Source organism: Athene noctua, chromosome 7, assembly GCF_965140245.1.
Source record: "Athene noctua chromosome 7, bAthNoc1.hap1.1, whole genome shotgun sequence".
Classification (NCBI taxonomy): domain Eukaryota; kingdom Metazoa; phylum Chordata; class Aves; order Strigiformes; family Strigidae; genus Athene; species Athene noctua.
In genome coordinates this window covers 10,212,925-10,230,693 of record NC_134043.1, presented here as the reverse complement: position 1 = coordinate 10,230,693, position 17,769 = coordinate 10,212,925, and the positions used below count along the sequence as shown (strand labels likewise).

The following is a 17,769-nucleotide window of genomic DNA, read 5'->3' as shown; positions in this document are numbered from 1 at the left end:
ATCTAGATGTCACATAAATACTAGCTAGTACTGATTTTATTAATGAGCAAATTCTGACAGGATAATTTCCATTCAAGTATCAGTTTTATGTAACCTATGAGGATGTGAGGCACTAAGCGCAAGGTTTTCAATCACAAGGGGAAGTCAGCAGAGATCTGTATACCTGCCTGAATTAGGTTTGCCACAGGGGCATGTGCAGGTATGTTAACAGATAATAAGTCCTAGTACAGCTAAGGCCAACACACATGAATACAAAATGAATTATACAGCAGCAGATTTGCTAACATTCGGCTTTCCTCCTGTTAGAGTGGCCACATAAAAAAACCCCTCGAGTAATAGTGTATAATTGAGTAAATCTGATTTGTTTGATCTTGACTATTGGCTTCTGCTACTGCTAACCATCTTGAGGAGGAGTCAGATTTTATTTCTTTTTAATTATTATTTTGACAAGACATGGGTTTTCCACTTGTGGATTTTAATATTTTAAAGTGTCAGATTCAAAGTTATTTAGGAATACACATCCATTGATTTCTAACTGGTGTCCAAGAAAGTTGCGGTGCCCAAATGCCTCTGACTCTTGTTCCAGCTCACATCAAATCTGCACAGCAACTCTTTTTACACTTAAGTTTGGTAGAAACATCCTTCTTTCCTTGGACAGTGTTCACAAAACCTTCCCCATATGGGCCACCTATTACTACTAATTAACTCCACTGCCATTATAATCTGAACATAAAGCAAGGCCTTTGTATGAATTTACCATGAGTACAAGTCTGGAATGTGTATGTGTGTGGTTTATTTCTCTGTGCAATACTTTTGAATAGACAAGTTTCATAGCCATAGAAAGAATTCTTTGAATGAGTTTAACATTAATTAAAACCTGTACACCTTAATTTGTTTGCACCTGCAATAGCATTGGTGCTGTTAAGTATCCTTATTTACAAATAATCCCCTGATGGATTTATGTAGAAAGTGGGACAAAAAATTATGAAGAATTTACATAGTTACAGTAGCATATACTTGCAAAGCACCAGAAGAAGATTCATGAAATTTTGCAATGAAGTGAAAAATACAGTGTTTAAATACTCATTTAGCACTTCATGTAGTTTTGTTACAGGCCATCAGCAGCTAGGGCTTAGTACAGGTCAAGGATTCTTTTCCTAGTATGAAAGAATGTCTCTTAGCACTACAAGCCATTTACCTAGCTTTTATTCTACCACAATTAAGAGAGGAATATAAAGATATCACTGAATACAACTTCAGTGGAAAGATGAAGTTGCTTTTTTATTATTTATTTTTTTTTTTAAAAAAAAGCAATGTCATTTTAGTTACATCTATGTTCTCAAGTTACATTTTGTAGGTATTAGTGTTACTATGTACCTTCATAAATTCATTCTCAGGTCCCTTAACAATTAGAAGGTGCTGGGCAGAACTTACCTCCTTCTCAAGTCTGCTTTCTCTTCCCATACAGAGTTTTATTAATTAGAAGTGACAATATATCAGGAACACCTATCCAGAGCTTGTAAGGAAGACTAAATAGCTCCTACAAATTCACATGGTCTGTTAACCCCTGTAAGTAAACATCTAGGTTATGCAGAGTAACATATTTAATATTCTTGTAATTGTCAACATTCATAGGTGAGTTCAGAAAGCTCTGAGTGGCTAAGTATCTTCAGATGACAGCCAAGATAGAGAAGAACATAGGAAGTAGTTTTGGAACTGTTATACAAGACTTTGCAGAGCCTATGATTTTCTCATTTTAAATTCTGACCAACTGGGAAAAAATAGTAGGTGGCTATGTTTTTCAGTGTTGTAGTTTACAGAAGTGTTTGGGAAGATGGACTGCTATTGTAGAATACGCTCAGATATTTTTTTGAAAGGTGAATGCAGTTCTTAAGCTGGATGACACCAATATAACAAAGTGAATGTGTGTCTAGACAGCACCCCAATTTTCCATTTGTCTTCCAGTCTCTTAACAGCATCCTTCCTCTACCTCTCCTCACAATGCCGTATCAACAGTTTATTGTGGTGGCTAAGAGGAGGAAAAAAAAAAAAAAAAAGGTAATTTCTTCCCCACGTGGCTGTGCAATAAAGAGATTTGACACAAGCAGCATTAAAGTATTTATGACTTTGATGCAAGCCAGCAAATTTTTTAGAAGCAAAGAGCATTCCAGTTCAAGAGGCTGGATTCTTATTTTCACAGTTCAACATCTTCTATAAATCTAGAGCAAACAAAAGCATTGGGAACAGTTGCATGAATTCTCCTGTCAAACCAAGCAGCTAAAATCCTGAGGGGAAATCAAGCTAGTAGAGCAAAAGTCAAGAGCAGAGACATTTTATTCTGCATGCCTGGCCAGTTTATTCTAGGCTTCTTTCAGCGTTGCTATTTTAGTTTGAAAAAAACCCCAAACCTGAAACAACCTACCTTTTGAGGGCCAATAACTAACTTTTTCAGTTGTTAGATTTTTAGATCTCTGTAAAGACCCTCTAACTTCTGGCAGGTTGCAGTAACTGGAGAACTATCTCCTTAACAGGACAGTGGTAGAACTAAAAACAAAAAGTCACAGACCTGTGCTGTATCCTGTCAGTACTCTTCTTTCCTTCACAGGGGTAAGAAATTGGAGACCTCTACTAAAATGTTATTTATTTTTAATCACATAGTCCTTTTCACCCTTCCTGTGAGAGCTTGCTTCCCCTGAGCCTTAGATTACTGGCTTGAAAGCAAATCATTAGCGTTATCTAAAGCTTTGGTAGCTTACTTTGAGCAAACTCATATGTGAAACATAAAGGCTAATGACTATTAAATACAAACATGCTTCTTTATAGCAGACCTAAGTAGACAGTATTCCTGCTCTACACCGTCAATAAACATGCCCTCTATCTGTGACACTCACCCTGAAAAATTTGATGGCAACACTTTCTGACTAGTCTTGTGCTTGTCTGTAACTCGGCAGCGTTATAGCACAGGAAACTCATGACAAGATTTTTCGTGATTATGAGCAGTAGCTCAGCAATGGAATTCTCCTTTATGGGTCTGTTCCAAGAACTGTCAAAAAAATCTTCCAGTTCAAGCAGGACAGTTTTGATCACCCCCTTAAGTGGTTTAAAGAGTCCAATTTCTTTGTCAAGGTTCTCAGAGAAAGAAGGCAATTTCTCAAGGCACACAATATTGGTCCCCAACCTATCAGTCACCGTTATGAGACAAGCCTTGAGAGTCTGATGGCTGAGGTCTATTAACTGCTCACAAGATTGATAGCAGGGTAAGTTGCAAAGGAAACGTAGATTTCCAATCAGTCTGACAATCTTTTAAACTTCTTGCAATACCACAGTAGAACAGATGCTGCCCAATACACACAGGTATTTAATCAGAAAGTATTTTTCATTTGTGATTCCATAAACAAAGAAAAAGGTAACTGCATCTGAACAAGCCAGGAAGCTTTGCATACATCTCTTTACAAGTAATCACCTTTGCAGTTCATCTAACGAGTCTCAGAGTTAATGTCACTATAATGTAAATTAATTCCTGTTTAAGTAACTGCACAGCCTGCAGGTGTAGACAGAACCCTTCAACTATATGATGTTGTAATCTCAGAATTCTTAAAATGTGCTATTAGTGAACAGACACGAGAACTATTTTGATATCCATTATTTATAAATACATAGACAAACCCAGAATCAAAGATTAGAACTTAATGAGCCAGGCATCATGTACTTAGCACTGCTTACCCTTCAGAGCAGATTTTGCTTTTTCATTGCAACCCTGGAAGCATGAGACATTCAAATCCTAGTAACAAAATTAATCTACCTAAATATTTTGACATATCAATAGTTCTTAATATCTGACTAATGTTAATTAAGAATCTTGAAGAGTCCGTAATGGGCTCAAAGTCAGCTGGTTCACAAAAAAGGGGAAAAAAGGCAACACTCAGTTCTGAATGGTTGTACTGTTTTCTCAGAAAAAAGATCTTGTTTCTCTAAAGGTGAAAAGGAAGTTTGCCAATTTTTTTTGCAATACTTCAGTGCAGGTATCATAGTTTTAAATCTGACATGCTACTTCAAAAGACCTAAGGAATAACAGTCCATTTTATATCAGAATAATTACATATGCTTCTGGATTCACAGTTGGTCCTGGGTTACATTTCAGATGTAAATTAAAAGCTGTCTTACTGTAATCACACTGGGCCCAGATTTCAGGATTCTGTGACATTTTAGTCTTTCCCTGCATTGACAGATGTACATTTTTGAAATACTATTGCCCACCACCACTGTTGCCTCATAAGAATAGTTACCTACTAAAATGGTAAGAGATATGAAACTAATATACATAATGTAGTTATTCTACTTTTGCCCAACTTCTGTATTCTTTTTGTACTTAGTCTCTGTGTTTGTTCTGTTTGCTATATGTATTCCACCCTCTTCTATTTCAGGCTTTTATATTTCTCCCTTAAAATATCCTTCTAGTATATTTATATCCCATTTCACTCTTTCACATATCAAGTCTCTCCACCCCCTCAGTCCTGTGGTAGTATTTTTGGCTTTGCCCATCACTGATCTGATAAATTAAGACTAAAGAGCAATTAATTTTTGTAATTTACAAGATACAACTGCAAAAATTCTCACAGCATCGACATTATAATTTTTAAAAACATTATCTGGGCTGAGTGCTTCAATTTATGTAATCTGCTTTTTGTTAATTTTCTTTGCCTATTCATAATGGTACACTAGACATTATCAGATGGATAAATTCTGATATAAAGAGAACATGAAGAAAACCCACACATTTCAACTAGCGTGTTACCATTTTATCACAACATTACAAGAAACAGTACTAAATATATCCCAGATGTGGCATAAGGGATTTTTTTTTTTTTTTTTTCAATGTTGGGACACTATACTCGTTATACAGATACCATGACTGAAATTAATCACAAGTTCATACAGCCTTAGTTATTCACAGATATGTTCTGTTTTAAAGAAATCTTTCTATGTTCTTCAGCATATGAGATGGACAAACCAGAGTTCTGAAGTACTAAAGACCCATGCAGTGATTCATGTGAGCAAGATTTTTTTTATCTCACACTGTGATCTGTCCTTGTGTTGTCTACTCCAACAATCTGTAGAGGTGTGCATAGAAAAAAGGGTAAATGTAAAGCAAGTTATCCTATAAAACCAGTATTTTGTCTTTAATAAAAAACTCCATAGTATTGACTTAAGATATTCAACTATCTTTTTTCCTTACAAGTATGGCAAAACTAGCTGGCCATATTCTCCCTTTCTATTTTTAGTCTCCCTTCCAGAGTCTTTCTGAATTGAAAGATAAAAGATGCTCCTAGAAACAAAACCATAAAGACCCTGAAAAATGTGAGCAGAGCAGTTTAAGTTGGAAGTAATTGCCAGATGGTTTTGATCAAGGTAGTCTATTCCAATGCCACAAGCCATTTTAATGAATGTACGATTAACGAGAAAACTGCCGACTGTCTGATTTCTTGCTAATATGTTTGAAGATTTTAGCTTTGTGGACGTTCTTCGATTTCTGGTAACCAAATCCCCCACCTCCACCTCTTTTCTGTAGTCTTCTGCCATGATTGCTGTGCACATCTGAAATTTTATTGGTTAAAGAACTCAAAAAAGAATAATACGAAATGTTTCTTTTTTAGGTATTGTAAGGGTTATTAATGTGAGGAAAAAATAGAAGCATTACACAAAAAGTTGAGGTGCTAACTACAGACAAAACTAGAACTTTGTGCCTGTGGTTCTAAATAATGCTTTTACTCCTGCAGCTGTCCAACTAAGTTGGCCAAAGTACTATCACTTCAAATTCCATCTACTAGTGGGTTTGGCAGTAATTAGGTACAGTCTTCTATTTCATGCTCTTGCCCCTCTATTTCAGTATTCCACGATTATTAACTTAAGCACCTACCTTTTAATGACAATAATTTTGCATGGAGAACAGTACTCTAGAACATGTATGCATATATGCATTCCAGCAACAGAAGCACATACAGCATGTACGTGCACTAGAACGTAGCTGTTTGTAGGCAATTTCTGCAGTTTTAATATTTGCTTTTAACATTTTCTTTGATAAATACATCATGCTCCAGCAATAGTTTGTGATTAACAGCCAAAAAAATTTTTTTAAAAAAATCAGAATTTGAAGTAGCATAGGAGCTTCAGTAAGCTTCATTTAACATTTGTAACACAGAAATTCAGCTTTGAAACACTGCAGTAAAAGGATACTGAGGTCAACAAACGGAGGAACTTTAAAGCCAAAGGAAAGGCTGACTTTGGGAAGATCCAAGTTATTGACATTGTAGATCTGCTTCAGAGAATGGGAGTCATAAGCTCTAATGTAAGCTTTGTATGCTTCCTGGGCCGACTTGTGAAGGAAGTAGTTCTTCTCAATCAGTTTTTCCAGCTGGTGAGGGCAAATAAAATAAGAAAAACACAAAACAAAAGACATATCCAATTATAGCTAGAACAAGTGTATAAATTATATTGAAGCAGATTATTTACTGTGAGAGTTACAGTGATATTCATTTCAGAAAAATTGCCCTGTGACAGCAGAGTGCACATACATATATCAGAGTGCTTTTATAAATAGAGGGACAAAAAAGCCCAAAGCTGAATTACAGTACAAATCCTCAGCAATATGAAAATTTACGGAACTATTAAACTGGGTTGTCCCAAACAAGTTAATCAAGAAGGTGTATACAGCTGCAGCCACACCTTGAAACTACATGCATTGAAAATTAATGGACGATGACCTTATACTTTTAAGTCAGACATCTAAACGGTACTATTCCATGTAATTCTACATATAGTCTTATCTATTATGGTGCAAATGCACTGCAAAATAAGCAGTATTAATTCTAAGACAAAAATGCAGATGCACTAGTGGAGCCTGAGACATTTTATGTGTTGTGGGCTAAGTTCCCAACGCTCTTCAGATTCAAGCGTCTCATTTGATGTTTAACATCAGCATACTAAAAATAAGTTACATTAGGTATCATTACTTCCTAATTATTCTTAACTAGGAACCTCTTTCTGGAAGGACTGTCTTCATTGGTTCTTGTACTTCAAATTTGTTACTGCAAAGAAGCTTTATAGAGCTCTTATCAAAAGAATGATTCACAGAACTAAATAATAGAAATTCACATCTACAAGAACTACCTGTGCTGTTCTTTTCTACTTTGTGCTCCACAGCTATTTTTGTAGCACTGGAGCACAAAACAGGTTTAGCCAATTCTGGGCTTTATTAACACCAGATAGTTAAAAATACACCTGGACTGTATACTAACACCTCTAAGTGTTGGTACTGGATGTCTTTCTGCACACCAAAGTCTGAGTAAATCACTTAATAAGACATATGCTATTCACAATTAATCTGAACATATGTAACTATTCAATAAAAGCTACCCAAACTCCCCTTGCTAGGCCAGACAAGAACATTCTGTTCAAAACCTGAAAGAAGGTTTACATCACTGTGGTTCTATGATGCAATGCAAAAAAAGTCTTACCAGCAAAATTTGCACCATATAATGACAATTTAGTAATAGATATTAATCTTTAACTTCTAAATATTTTATCAATTTACTGTCATCAAGGAACAATATGACAGGAGAATTTACTGCACAGTACTCATCTACAGGAACTTTCCCAAACAAGCATATATATTTTTAAACTGCAATCGTTATAGACTCACATTCTCCATGTAAATTATTATATGGATATTCTGAGTAGCTGTAGTATGTAGTCATTTCATACCTGAGACTGGATGTCTGAAATTTTTGACCAAGAAAATTCAAATTCGCTTAATGGAACCTTTAAAAAAAAAAAAAAAAGACAAAGAAAATATCAAAAATGTTTACACTGTGTAAATAGTGAATGCATTTCCTAAGACAAATAGAAAAAGACCTGCTAGGTAACAGCTATTTTTGTTTTAATACCACAGCTGTATCTGTAAAGTGCATTGCCAGTAAGCTTGTCATAAAGATGCTCATTATGACACTTAACACTTTAGCTTTTGCTTTACAAGCTACACCACTTTAGTTAAAAGTGGCAAAACTCTGGAGTGTGAACAAGCCCATAAAGAAAGCAACCAAGAAATTATGTGCAGTCCTATCGTATTAAAATGATTACATTTAGAAGAAGGTTACCCTTCTTTTGGAAATGAACAAAATGCAATTGACTCTTTGTGTAGAAAAAATAAAAACTGCACAACATCTGGGTTTCAATTTTCTCTGGATGGTCAAACTCCCAGTATCCTTCCACAGGGAGGTCATAGGATATTATTTATTCTTCAGTAACACAAGTTGCACAGTTGCAGAACAATTATAATTACACTCAACATTTACTTTCATGCTGCTGACTTTAGACTTAAAAGTCAGATGTTCAGTTAAATATTTTCTAAGCAATAGAATGTTTTTTGCTAAAAAATTTAAAGTGATTAATGAGTACAGTTTTTGTGTTTATAAACCTGTTGCACCGTTAAAAAAAAAAAGATTTAAATGTTAAGTTTACCCTGGCTTGTTTTAGGTAACGAAGAAAGCCCAATTCTTCTGGTCGTAAAATGAGCAGAGCATGTCCTCTACCATTTATGCCTCTGGCAGTTCGACCAACACGATGAATATATTCCTTTTCGAAAGAATAAAAAACAGCAAGTCCAATCAGTCTTTCAAACACGTAATAATCAAACAGCCCCACCCCAAATCCAATATTAATGTAGTGTAATGCATCATCCATGATTTTTTAAGACTTTTTCTTACTACTGACAAATAGATGAGGGAAGCCAAGTACTGAAGATGCAATGGATAATTAGATGAGACAGAACCCCTGAATAAAAGTATTTTATCTTCTATCAAAGGAAAATATTCTTAGTCTGCTGTAAATGAAAATTAAACTTTGCTTTTGATATATTTGCTGTGTATATTTCTGAGTTTTCTGAGTTTTGATTGTTTACACTGGACACATTCAAATAAGAATACCGTGTTTTAAATAAAAAACAGATTTCCACTGAAAAAGCTGTTAGGAGACACACAGATGCATACATAAACTCACAAACCTCCTGAGAAGTGTTTTGTTATTTAGCTGATTAGATTTTAAATTAACAGCACAAAGAATAACGTTTTAAAAAGCAACTCTATAAAGGTAACAAAGGTCTTGGCTATGTGTAGCATGTCCTAGGAGCTGGTGAAGGGAAGTGGAAGAAATCAGTGGCTAGATACGAACACAGCTGAATCCTGACTGCTGTCAAGCGGCAGTTTCAGCTTTTCTTTGCAATTATGTTTATAGATACGATTTGATTTGTTGCTGTGAAGTTTCTTTATTTCCTTAACTTACTTTTGGATCATCTGGAGGGTCATACTGGACAATCCAGTCAACTTCAGGAATATCCAATCCTCTGGCAGCTACATCAGTGCACAACAGTATTCCAGATTCTGCATTACAGAACTGAAAAAACGTTGTAGTACGTTTGGTTTGTTTCTGTTTGCCCTAAAAGGAAAACAAACACATTAAGGATGAAATATCAACTAAAAAAAAAAAAAAACAAAAAACAAACTACCTTTAAAAAATCTGCCAATTTGTAAGCTTAAATCTAATTTCACATTTCACATATTATATCACTGCCAAAAATACCAAATAATTTGGGGCATCTTTCCATATCATGGACTAGTACAGACCAAGTAGGACCATTCTGCAGTGAAGAAATAATGCCACCACAGCCAACAGCACAGGGCTACCTAAGTGGAATCTCTCAGAGGTTACACTGTACTTTGCAAAGCATTAAAAATTCGTTGCATAAGCATTATTCTCAGGAGGGGTGCATAAATGCCTGACGTTTAGTAAAAGGACATTTTCAAGTCTAGTAATATGTTAGATTACAAATTAAAAAAATACAACCAACACCGTACTTGTAACAGTTCTACCAAAATAAATCCAAAAAATTCCCCAAAGAACAAAACAGGACATTTGTAGTCAGTTCTAACCGTTTTATACATTTGCAGTCAACTCTTTCTCCTAAACTATGCATTTTGTGGTTTTGACAACAAAATTAAAATACTCATCCAAACGGTAAGAATTGGAATAAAACCAAAGACACCCTAACCTTAGAAAAAGCACCCACCACTTCAGGAATCAGAGTGCTTGGATTCCTCTGACAATATTTGCTCCACAACTCGAGTTTTAGTGCTTGTGAAAGGCAACCCCTTGGAAGAAGACAGAAAGTTTCTACACACAGAACATAAACTAATATCACTGTTCTGCCTTGATTTGGAAAATACCAAGATTAACAATACTGAAGTGTTGTTATTAGCATCTTTGCTTTGTCCCCTTCCTCTACAGACTAATCAAGATCACCATCAATTTGTGAGTAAGGTGTCTGTTTATTAGAAACTGGACTGAAATAAACAAGGCAAATGTAAGGTTGGTAACAACTTACAGGTACTATCAGATTAATTAAAAATAAATCAATGAATAAAATACTTACATGAATGGCCAAAACAGGCAGATCAATATAGTTGAGTAATTCATAGTGGTACTTCACTGACATACATGAAGAAAAAAATACCATTAGTTTCTTCTTCCGGTTCTTCTTGAGGAATGTGAAGAGCAAAAGGAATCTTTTTTCAGATGGACACACTACATACCCCTGGAAAATTTTTAAACAATGTTAAATGGAGTAGTATGGAACAAACTTTTCTTTCAGCAATACAATTAAATCAGGGAAGTGTTATGTTGTTAAACAAATATGCCAGATAGTTAATTTTTCCAGCTGTATTGGGCCAAACCATTTGATTTATCATCTGTACCTCACCTTGGTATATGAAACTCTGCAAGATTATGAGCTTAGCAAGAAACTTATACTAACTTGAAGAAGTAATTTTTAATTAAGTCTCCAAACTACTGTAAGTTCAGTGAAAAGTAATTAGCTTATACAATAAAAATGCATTTCAAGAACTCTGAATTACTGATGTTAGTCATGAACAAAACTGCATAGGGTTCTTAAAATTTTTTATGATTTCAAGAATTTTATTTTATGCAGATCTTGCTACTGGTTTACTCTTTTTAGGTAATATACAGCTACTAGTAATTTTTGTAACAAGACTCATCATGTCAACTGTACAAAACACAGAAACTGATTTAGCTATTGTCTGAAGCAGCAACAATGAATTCTATCTGAAGTATATATCTAGTCAGTAATGTGCAAAATAAAGTTGGAAAGACAACTGGAGCTTATGTATGTAATATATATTGGAGCTTAGGTATGTAATACAGATAGAAATAGTCACCTGTAAGTAACTATATCACTATTTCATGAGATTTTATTTCATCTGTCCAGCAAACATTGACTAGATGCTTGTAACATACTTTAGTTAGCAGCCTGAAAAAAGCCCTTTAAGCAACTGATAGCTTTTGTCCATTAGGATGGTAGACACCCTTTAAGATAGCGTTTGTACAACCCAGTTAAAAACACATAGAACTTGGTGTGTCCTTTCAATAACGTTTGAGTTTTACCTGTTCAAGACCATCTACTGTTGCTGTCTCCTTGTTATCATCAACCCCAACGTATAGTGGCTCTTTCTTCAGAGATATCTTTGCCAGATCTTCAACCTTTCTGGTTTGTGTGGCAGAAAAAAGCATTGACTGTCTGCGCTCTGAAAAAATATTTATTTTGAAAGACAACCTCTTTTTTTAAAGGAGAATTCAAATAGCAAGTCCATAAAATCTCTAGCTGCAAACTTCCCTGAGCAAGCCTTCCACTGTTTTCAACTAAATTCTAATTCAAACATACTACTACTGACAGACAGGTGTATTTGTATTAGGGATTGTACAGGATGTTTATTTAGGCTGCCTCCACCCCCGAAGTCCTAACAGCTATCAAAACACAGTATTCCTTCTCCCTGGGAAAATGTTAGTAATCACTTGCACTCCAATGTAGACACAAAACAATGATTTAAATAGAGACTGGTCTTGTAAATTCTAACTATAAATGGACTTCATTCCCATGAATATTACGATGTTTTTGTTTAGAAAAAGAATCATGCTAGAGATTGTGCAAGAAAACACCAAAACTAACGTGCAGAATCAGTCTAGAACATACACGTTTGTGCATGCTTTTTTTAGTCACGTGGCAGTACATCTGTACTGAGCCTCAGTGACTTCGATGTTCCTTGAGCAGGGGTAGGAAATCTCTTGCCTGACTGTCATCTCTAAGCTCAAATATATATCCTGATCCTGTAGCATTTTCTTGTTACATGAGTACATGGAAAAATGCACTTAGCCTGTTCCATTTCACAACTGCAAGAACAGTAGCAATTGTTCTTGCTGAACAACCGGTGCCACCATTTTAAATTATTTTTTTTCTCCTATTTTGAAGTGTTTGTTTTAAAATATAATTTCCTTTCTAACAGGACAAAACGAAATCAAACTTATACAAAATTAAAATTTTTTTTATCTAGCATTTTCCACCTTATGATAAACATGTCATTTTCCCCACTCTTCCTTCCCCTTCAGGTTTTAGCACTGTTTATTAACACTCTTGACAGGATGTTATTTATTAAAATGCAGATATATAAATCTAAACATGCAGATCTGAATATTTAAGATGTGGAACCTCAAAATATTTATCACTGACTTTTTATATACTATTTCCACGGAGGAGAGGTTTCTGCATGTTGAAAGTTAAAGGGAGAGCCTTGTTGACTCTGAGAATGTGTTTAATACATCAATTACAAGGAATAACTAAATGAAAAATTAGGAAAAGAAAATTTTAAGGTAAATACTTAAAATTCCTTAAGATACTGTTCTTGGAGGTATGAAGAAAATTCGAACTGAAGTCAGAAGACTTTCCTCTTTATATTTAAGCCTCATTAGGAAATAATGAATTGTAGGAAATAAACGAGCAGAGGAAGATGAATGAGAGAACACAGATGTTAAACTAGAAGGATCTTATATGAACCGAATTATATTCCTAAAGTGCATATGAAAACCCTGTCTTTCAGATAAATGATGTTAAATAAAGTAATATATACTAGCGATCAGAAAAAAAAGGACAGAGTAAGACAATCACTCTGAAGTGCATTTACAGAACTATAAAAATTAATGAGTTCTCTTATAATAATTGAGTCATGAAGAAGACATAATGTTAGTCAAGTGATTTCCAGAAAAGACTTTTTTTCTTTCTTACTTGGTAGAAGTTTTATGATCTGTTTCATTTCTTCTTCAAATCCAACCTCCAAGATACGATCCGCCTCATCAATTACCAAACACTGCAAGTTTTTATACATGAAACCTGGAGTGTTCTAGAAGATTAAAAAATTCAGTCAGACAAGGACAGGAGTTTTATTATGTTTTAATAATGCAGATTAGACATCAATATTTTATCTACCTGCATATGATCCAGCAGTCTTCCTGGTGTTGCTACAATGATGTTGATTCCATTTCCAAGTTTCTGTGCTTCTGCTGATCTGTTACTGCCTCCCATTATCAGACCATAGGTGTGAACATGATGATTCATAAGTTCTTTCAGAACTCCATAGGTTTGCATAGCAAGCTCTCGAGTAGGAGAAAGAATAATAACACCCGTTCCTAAAAATACATCAATCAGACAAGAATAAGTCACAACGTGTCCAATCCCCCTCATAGCCAGATCCCTAAATGGCTGCACCACAGTAAAATTCAACTGTGAAATGAAGAGCCTTACCATTTCTAGGCATGAATTTTAGCTTGTAGATGAGCTCTACTGCAGGAATAAGAAACGCAAGTGTTTTGCCACTGCCTGTTTTTGCAGCTGCTAAAATATCCCTGTATGCAGCAAAGTTAGAAAAAGAAGGATTTAGTTTATCGCACAGACAAAAGAGCAATCCTATTTTGAACAACACTGACAATGTAAAAACACTAACACGGCTTAAAGGAAACCAGTAGAGTTGGTATTAAGAGCTTGGTGGCAGATGGGGTCCACAGCAATCGGTCACTACATCTCCAGTGACTGTGAGACAGTCTTTGAGACACACTGACAAGACCAATGAAAACCGACTTCCCTGCTTCTAAGGCAAATGCAAAGCAGTTTCCATGAGCTTACCCTAAGTATCTGTTTGCATGTAACACAGATACACTTTATAAACTTGTATTAATGCTTATAAACAAAATATATAAACCATACAAGAACATATTTAAAAAAAAACAGTTTAGCTGCACAAAGTCACATCTCATGTATTTAGCTTGCTAGCAAAATTTACACATTTGGGGTCAATAGAGACTAAAAAGATGTATTTCTTACCTGCCTTCCAGAAGTGGCTTAATACTTTTATGCTGAATTTCAGTCATGTGTGTAAAACCCATGTCATTTATGCCTTTCAGTGTATTCTCACTGACAAGACCAACCAGGGAAGTAAATGAATTGTCTTCAAAAGCACCTGAAGTGAGGTGGGAAAATAAAAAAATGTTGAGACTTATGTCTTCAATTCCAGCTGTCCTCTGAGATTACCCAGACCCAGATAAAAACATAATCAGAGAATTTTTTCTTATTCCTTCCTACCATAAAATCTGAAGATACCAACAAAATATTCTGTATTAATGCATTCCTAACAGTTCTACACAGAGCTGTTAAAAATGAACTGTTTCTCCTGCCAAATTTATTAGTCATACACCTCCACCTTGCTCTTCGTTGGATTTTCCTCTACAAACACGTGTGTGTATATATTTTAAAAGAGATTTTCACTAGTAATTTTAAGACTAATAGGAGTGTGTACACAATGAAAATTTCAAGGAACAGTAACTCAGTAATAGCTGTATAGCTGCCAGCTTCATGCCACCTAAATTCACACACCTGAGTTATAAAGCTGATTTGAAAACTGCAACTTGCTCTGGAAGAAAGCGTTAGACCTTGGATTTTTGCACACATGAAAAAGAGAAGACAAGGTACCTGTTACACCTAGTGGTAAACTGGGCACTTCATCATCCTCCTCCTCCTCCCCCTCCTCCTCTTCTACTTTCTCTCCAGATTCCTTCTTTGCTTCATCTTCTACCTCCAGAAATTCATCTTCTTCAGTTTTTGCTTTTTTAGTTTCTGTATTTAGAGTGTTATTTTACAGAAGACAAGTCAGTTAGAGACATGAAGGACATGTTCACCACTAAAAACTGTTGCAGAGAGTGAATTCCTTCACTCTGTAAACCACTCACAAATGTCATGCTTTTTTCATGGGGTGAAAGAAGGGCAGACAAAGTTTCCATGAAACTTTCTGAGGCAGGGAGTAAAAAACTCTGAAGTTCCTTGTACACCATCCACTTTGTACAGTAAAACAGTGAAGATTAATGTACAGGATATGAGATTTTCTGTTGAAATGAGAAAGAATTTACAAAATTCTTTCCTATCTGTAATGCAGACATCAAGTTACCAACATGGTTTGCACTCGGGTCATGTGAAATGTAATGTTTGTTCTGTTCTAAGTACCTGAATCCTCAAAGAGCTGCATGAAAACACCTGTTTTTTTGTGTAACTATGAGATACATCACAGAGATCAAACATGTAAGAGAGAAGTTTCCAATATATAGAAATATATATGTGTGTATATACATGTATGAAAATATACAAAAATCCAGCAATATTTGCAGGATGCAATTTTTTGAGGTAGTTTCCCAGTATACTTTTGTTTCATGATATACAGATGTTGCTAAAGGCTGGATGTGTTACTAACAAGACATACTGGCGGGATATGCAGGGACAGAAACCATCCACCTGTCAAAGCTCTACTTTGAAAAATAGTCTATATAATCTGTATAAAGAAAAAGCAAAACATCTAAATTTAATGTTACAAAGCAGTATATATGTAACAATTACATTGGTTGCTAGGGATTTAGTACATATTAGAATTTAAATGTTACCGCTGGAATAAAAAAACAGGTAAGACTGAAAACCTCCCGGGCGTTAAAACGTAGCCCAGGCCAACCCCTGCTACTTCTCTCAGTCCAGCCGACAAATTCCGTCGGACAGGGAGGGGAGACAGCATCTCCAAGAACAACTCAGCCCCGGGAGACAAGCTGTATTTGTTAAGACAACGTACCACCTCCCGCATCAGCCGCCGCTTTCCTCTTCTTCTTCTTCTTCCTCCTCCTCACCTCCCCGCCGCGGGGGCCGGCAGCATCCGCGCCCTCCGAGGCCGCGTCCACCTCGGAGGCCGCCGCCGTCTCCTCCGCCTCCTCCTCCGGGGGGGCCTGCGACGCCGCCTCGTCGGGCGCAGGCACTGCACGGCGCGGAGTCACGTTTCGAGAGAGAGAAAGAAAAGGAAGAAAAACCCCACAACGTCAGTGACGGCTCCGCCGAGGAGAGGCTCCGCAGGCCCGCCCGCCCGCCCGGTCCGGCCGTACCTGCCGCCTCGGCCGCCCGCAGCTTCAGGTTGCGCTCCCGCAGCTTCAGGTTGCGCTTGTGGATCTTCCTGCGAAGCAGCCGCATGGGCAAGCTGCTCGCGGACACCGACACGGACATCTCCGCCGCCCGCCCCGCTCCCGCCGCCGCCACACGTGGGACCCGGAGCGGCACACCCGGGCAGCGCCGCCCCCCGCCGCAAGGCCTGACGGGAGGCCCGCAGCGGCCGCTGGCGGCCCGGCGGAGGCAGCGCCGCGCGCTCGGGCGGGAGCCGCCTCTTGGCGGGAGGCGGCGGCGGGGTGTGCCCGTCCCCCACGGCGGGGTGTGCCCGTCCCCCACGGCGGGGTGTGCCCGTCCCCCACGGCGCGGTGTGCCCGTCCCTCACGGCGGGGTGTGCCCGTCCCCCACGGCGCGGTGTGCCCGTCCCTCACGGCGGGGTGTGCCCGTCCCCCACGGCGCGGTGTGCCCGTCCCCCACGGCGGGGTGTGCCCGTCCCTCACGGCGCGGTGTGCCCGTCCCCCACGGCGGGGTGTGCCCGTCCCCCACGGCGGGGTGTGCCCGTCCCCCACGGCGCGGTGTGCCCGTCCCTCACGGCGGGGTGTGCCCGTCCCCCACGGCGCGGTGTGCCCGTCCCCCACGGCGGGGTGTGCCCGTCCCCCACGGCGCGGTGTGCCCGTCCCTCACGGCGCGGTGTGCCCGTCCCCCACGGCGGGGTGTGCCCGTCCCCCACGGCGGGGTGTGCCCGTCCCCCACGGCGCGGTGTGCCCGTCCCCCACGGCGGGGTGTGCCCGTCCCCCACGGCGCGGTGTGCCCGTCCCCCACGGCGGGGTGTGCCCGTCCCCCACGGCGCGGTGTGCCCGTCCCTCACGGCGGGGTGTGCCCGTCCCCCACGGCGCGGTGTGCCCGTCCCCCACGGCGCGGTGTGCCCGTCCCTCACGGCGGGGTGTGCCCGTCCCCCACGGCGCGGTGTGCCCGTCCCCCACGGCGGGGTGTGCCCGTCCCCCACGGCGCGGTGTGCCCGTCCCTCACGGCGGGGGGCCCCACCGCCTGTCCTGCCGCGGGACGTTGTCCCCCCCCTGCCCGGCTCCTGTAGCTTAGGCAGCCAGTGTGGAAAACGCCTCCTTTTCCCTGAGGAAGGGAGCCGCCATGTCCGCCACAGACACCCGCTGCCCCACAGCGCCCGTTAGCCCGGCGGTGGTGCCTCCCCTCACGGTCACAGGTGTCCTGACTCCAACGGAAGGAAGGAACCATCCCGGGCATCCACCCGTGCCGTTCCAAATTTAGCACCTCCGGGAGAGGTGGCTCTGGGGACGCCCTGCGTGCCCCGCTCCCGTGTGCAGGCCGGGGGCGGGCGGCCCAGCGGGGTGCCCCCGCAGCAGCAGCCCGCAGCGGGGCTTCCCGCCGGCTGT

The 17,769-nt window shown here is 39.3% G+C and overlaps 1 protein-coding gene across 3 annotated transcripts; it reads right to left on the bottom strand.

The window, feature by feature from the left end:
• Positions 1–2,105: 2,105 nt before the first annotated feature.
• DDX18 (DEAD-box helicase 18) lies at positions 2,106–16,544 on the bottom strand. Of its 3 annotated transcripts, XM_074910839.1 has the most exons (15): positions 16,358–16,544; positions 16,055–16,221; positions 15,954–15,955; positions 14,921–15,064; positions 14,276–14,411; positions 13,700–13,800; positions 13,385–13,584; positions 13,184–13,298; positions 11,512–11,651; positions 10,484–10,645; positions 9,337–9,489; positions 8,518–8,631; positions 7,762–7,818; positions 6,235–6,412; positions 2,106–5,595 (listed from the first exon to the last, which is right to left on the bottom strand). In XM_074910839.1, exons 1-15 carry the CDS (start codon positions 16,478–16,480, stop codon positions 5,453–5,455), a joined length of 1,935 nt encoding a protein of 644 aa, XP_074766940.1. In that variant the 5' UTR covers positions 16,481–16,544; the 3' UTR covers positions 2,106–5,452. The 3 variants fall into 3 exon arrangements, with proteins under 3 accessions (XP_074766940.1, XP_074766939.1, XP_074766938.1); XM_074910838.1 differs by lacking the exon at positions 15,954–15,955 and having other exon boundaries at positions 14,921–15,070; positions 16,059–16,238; positions 16,363–16,544; XM_074910837.1 differs by lacking the exon at positions 15,954–15,955 and having other exon boundaries at positions 16,059–16,238; positions 16,363–16,544.
• Positions 16,545–17,769: the final 1,225 nt, after the last annotated feature.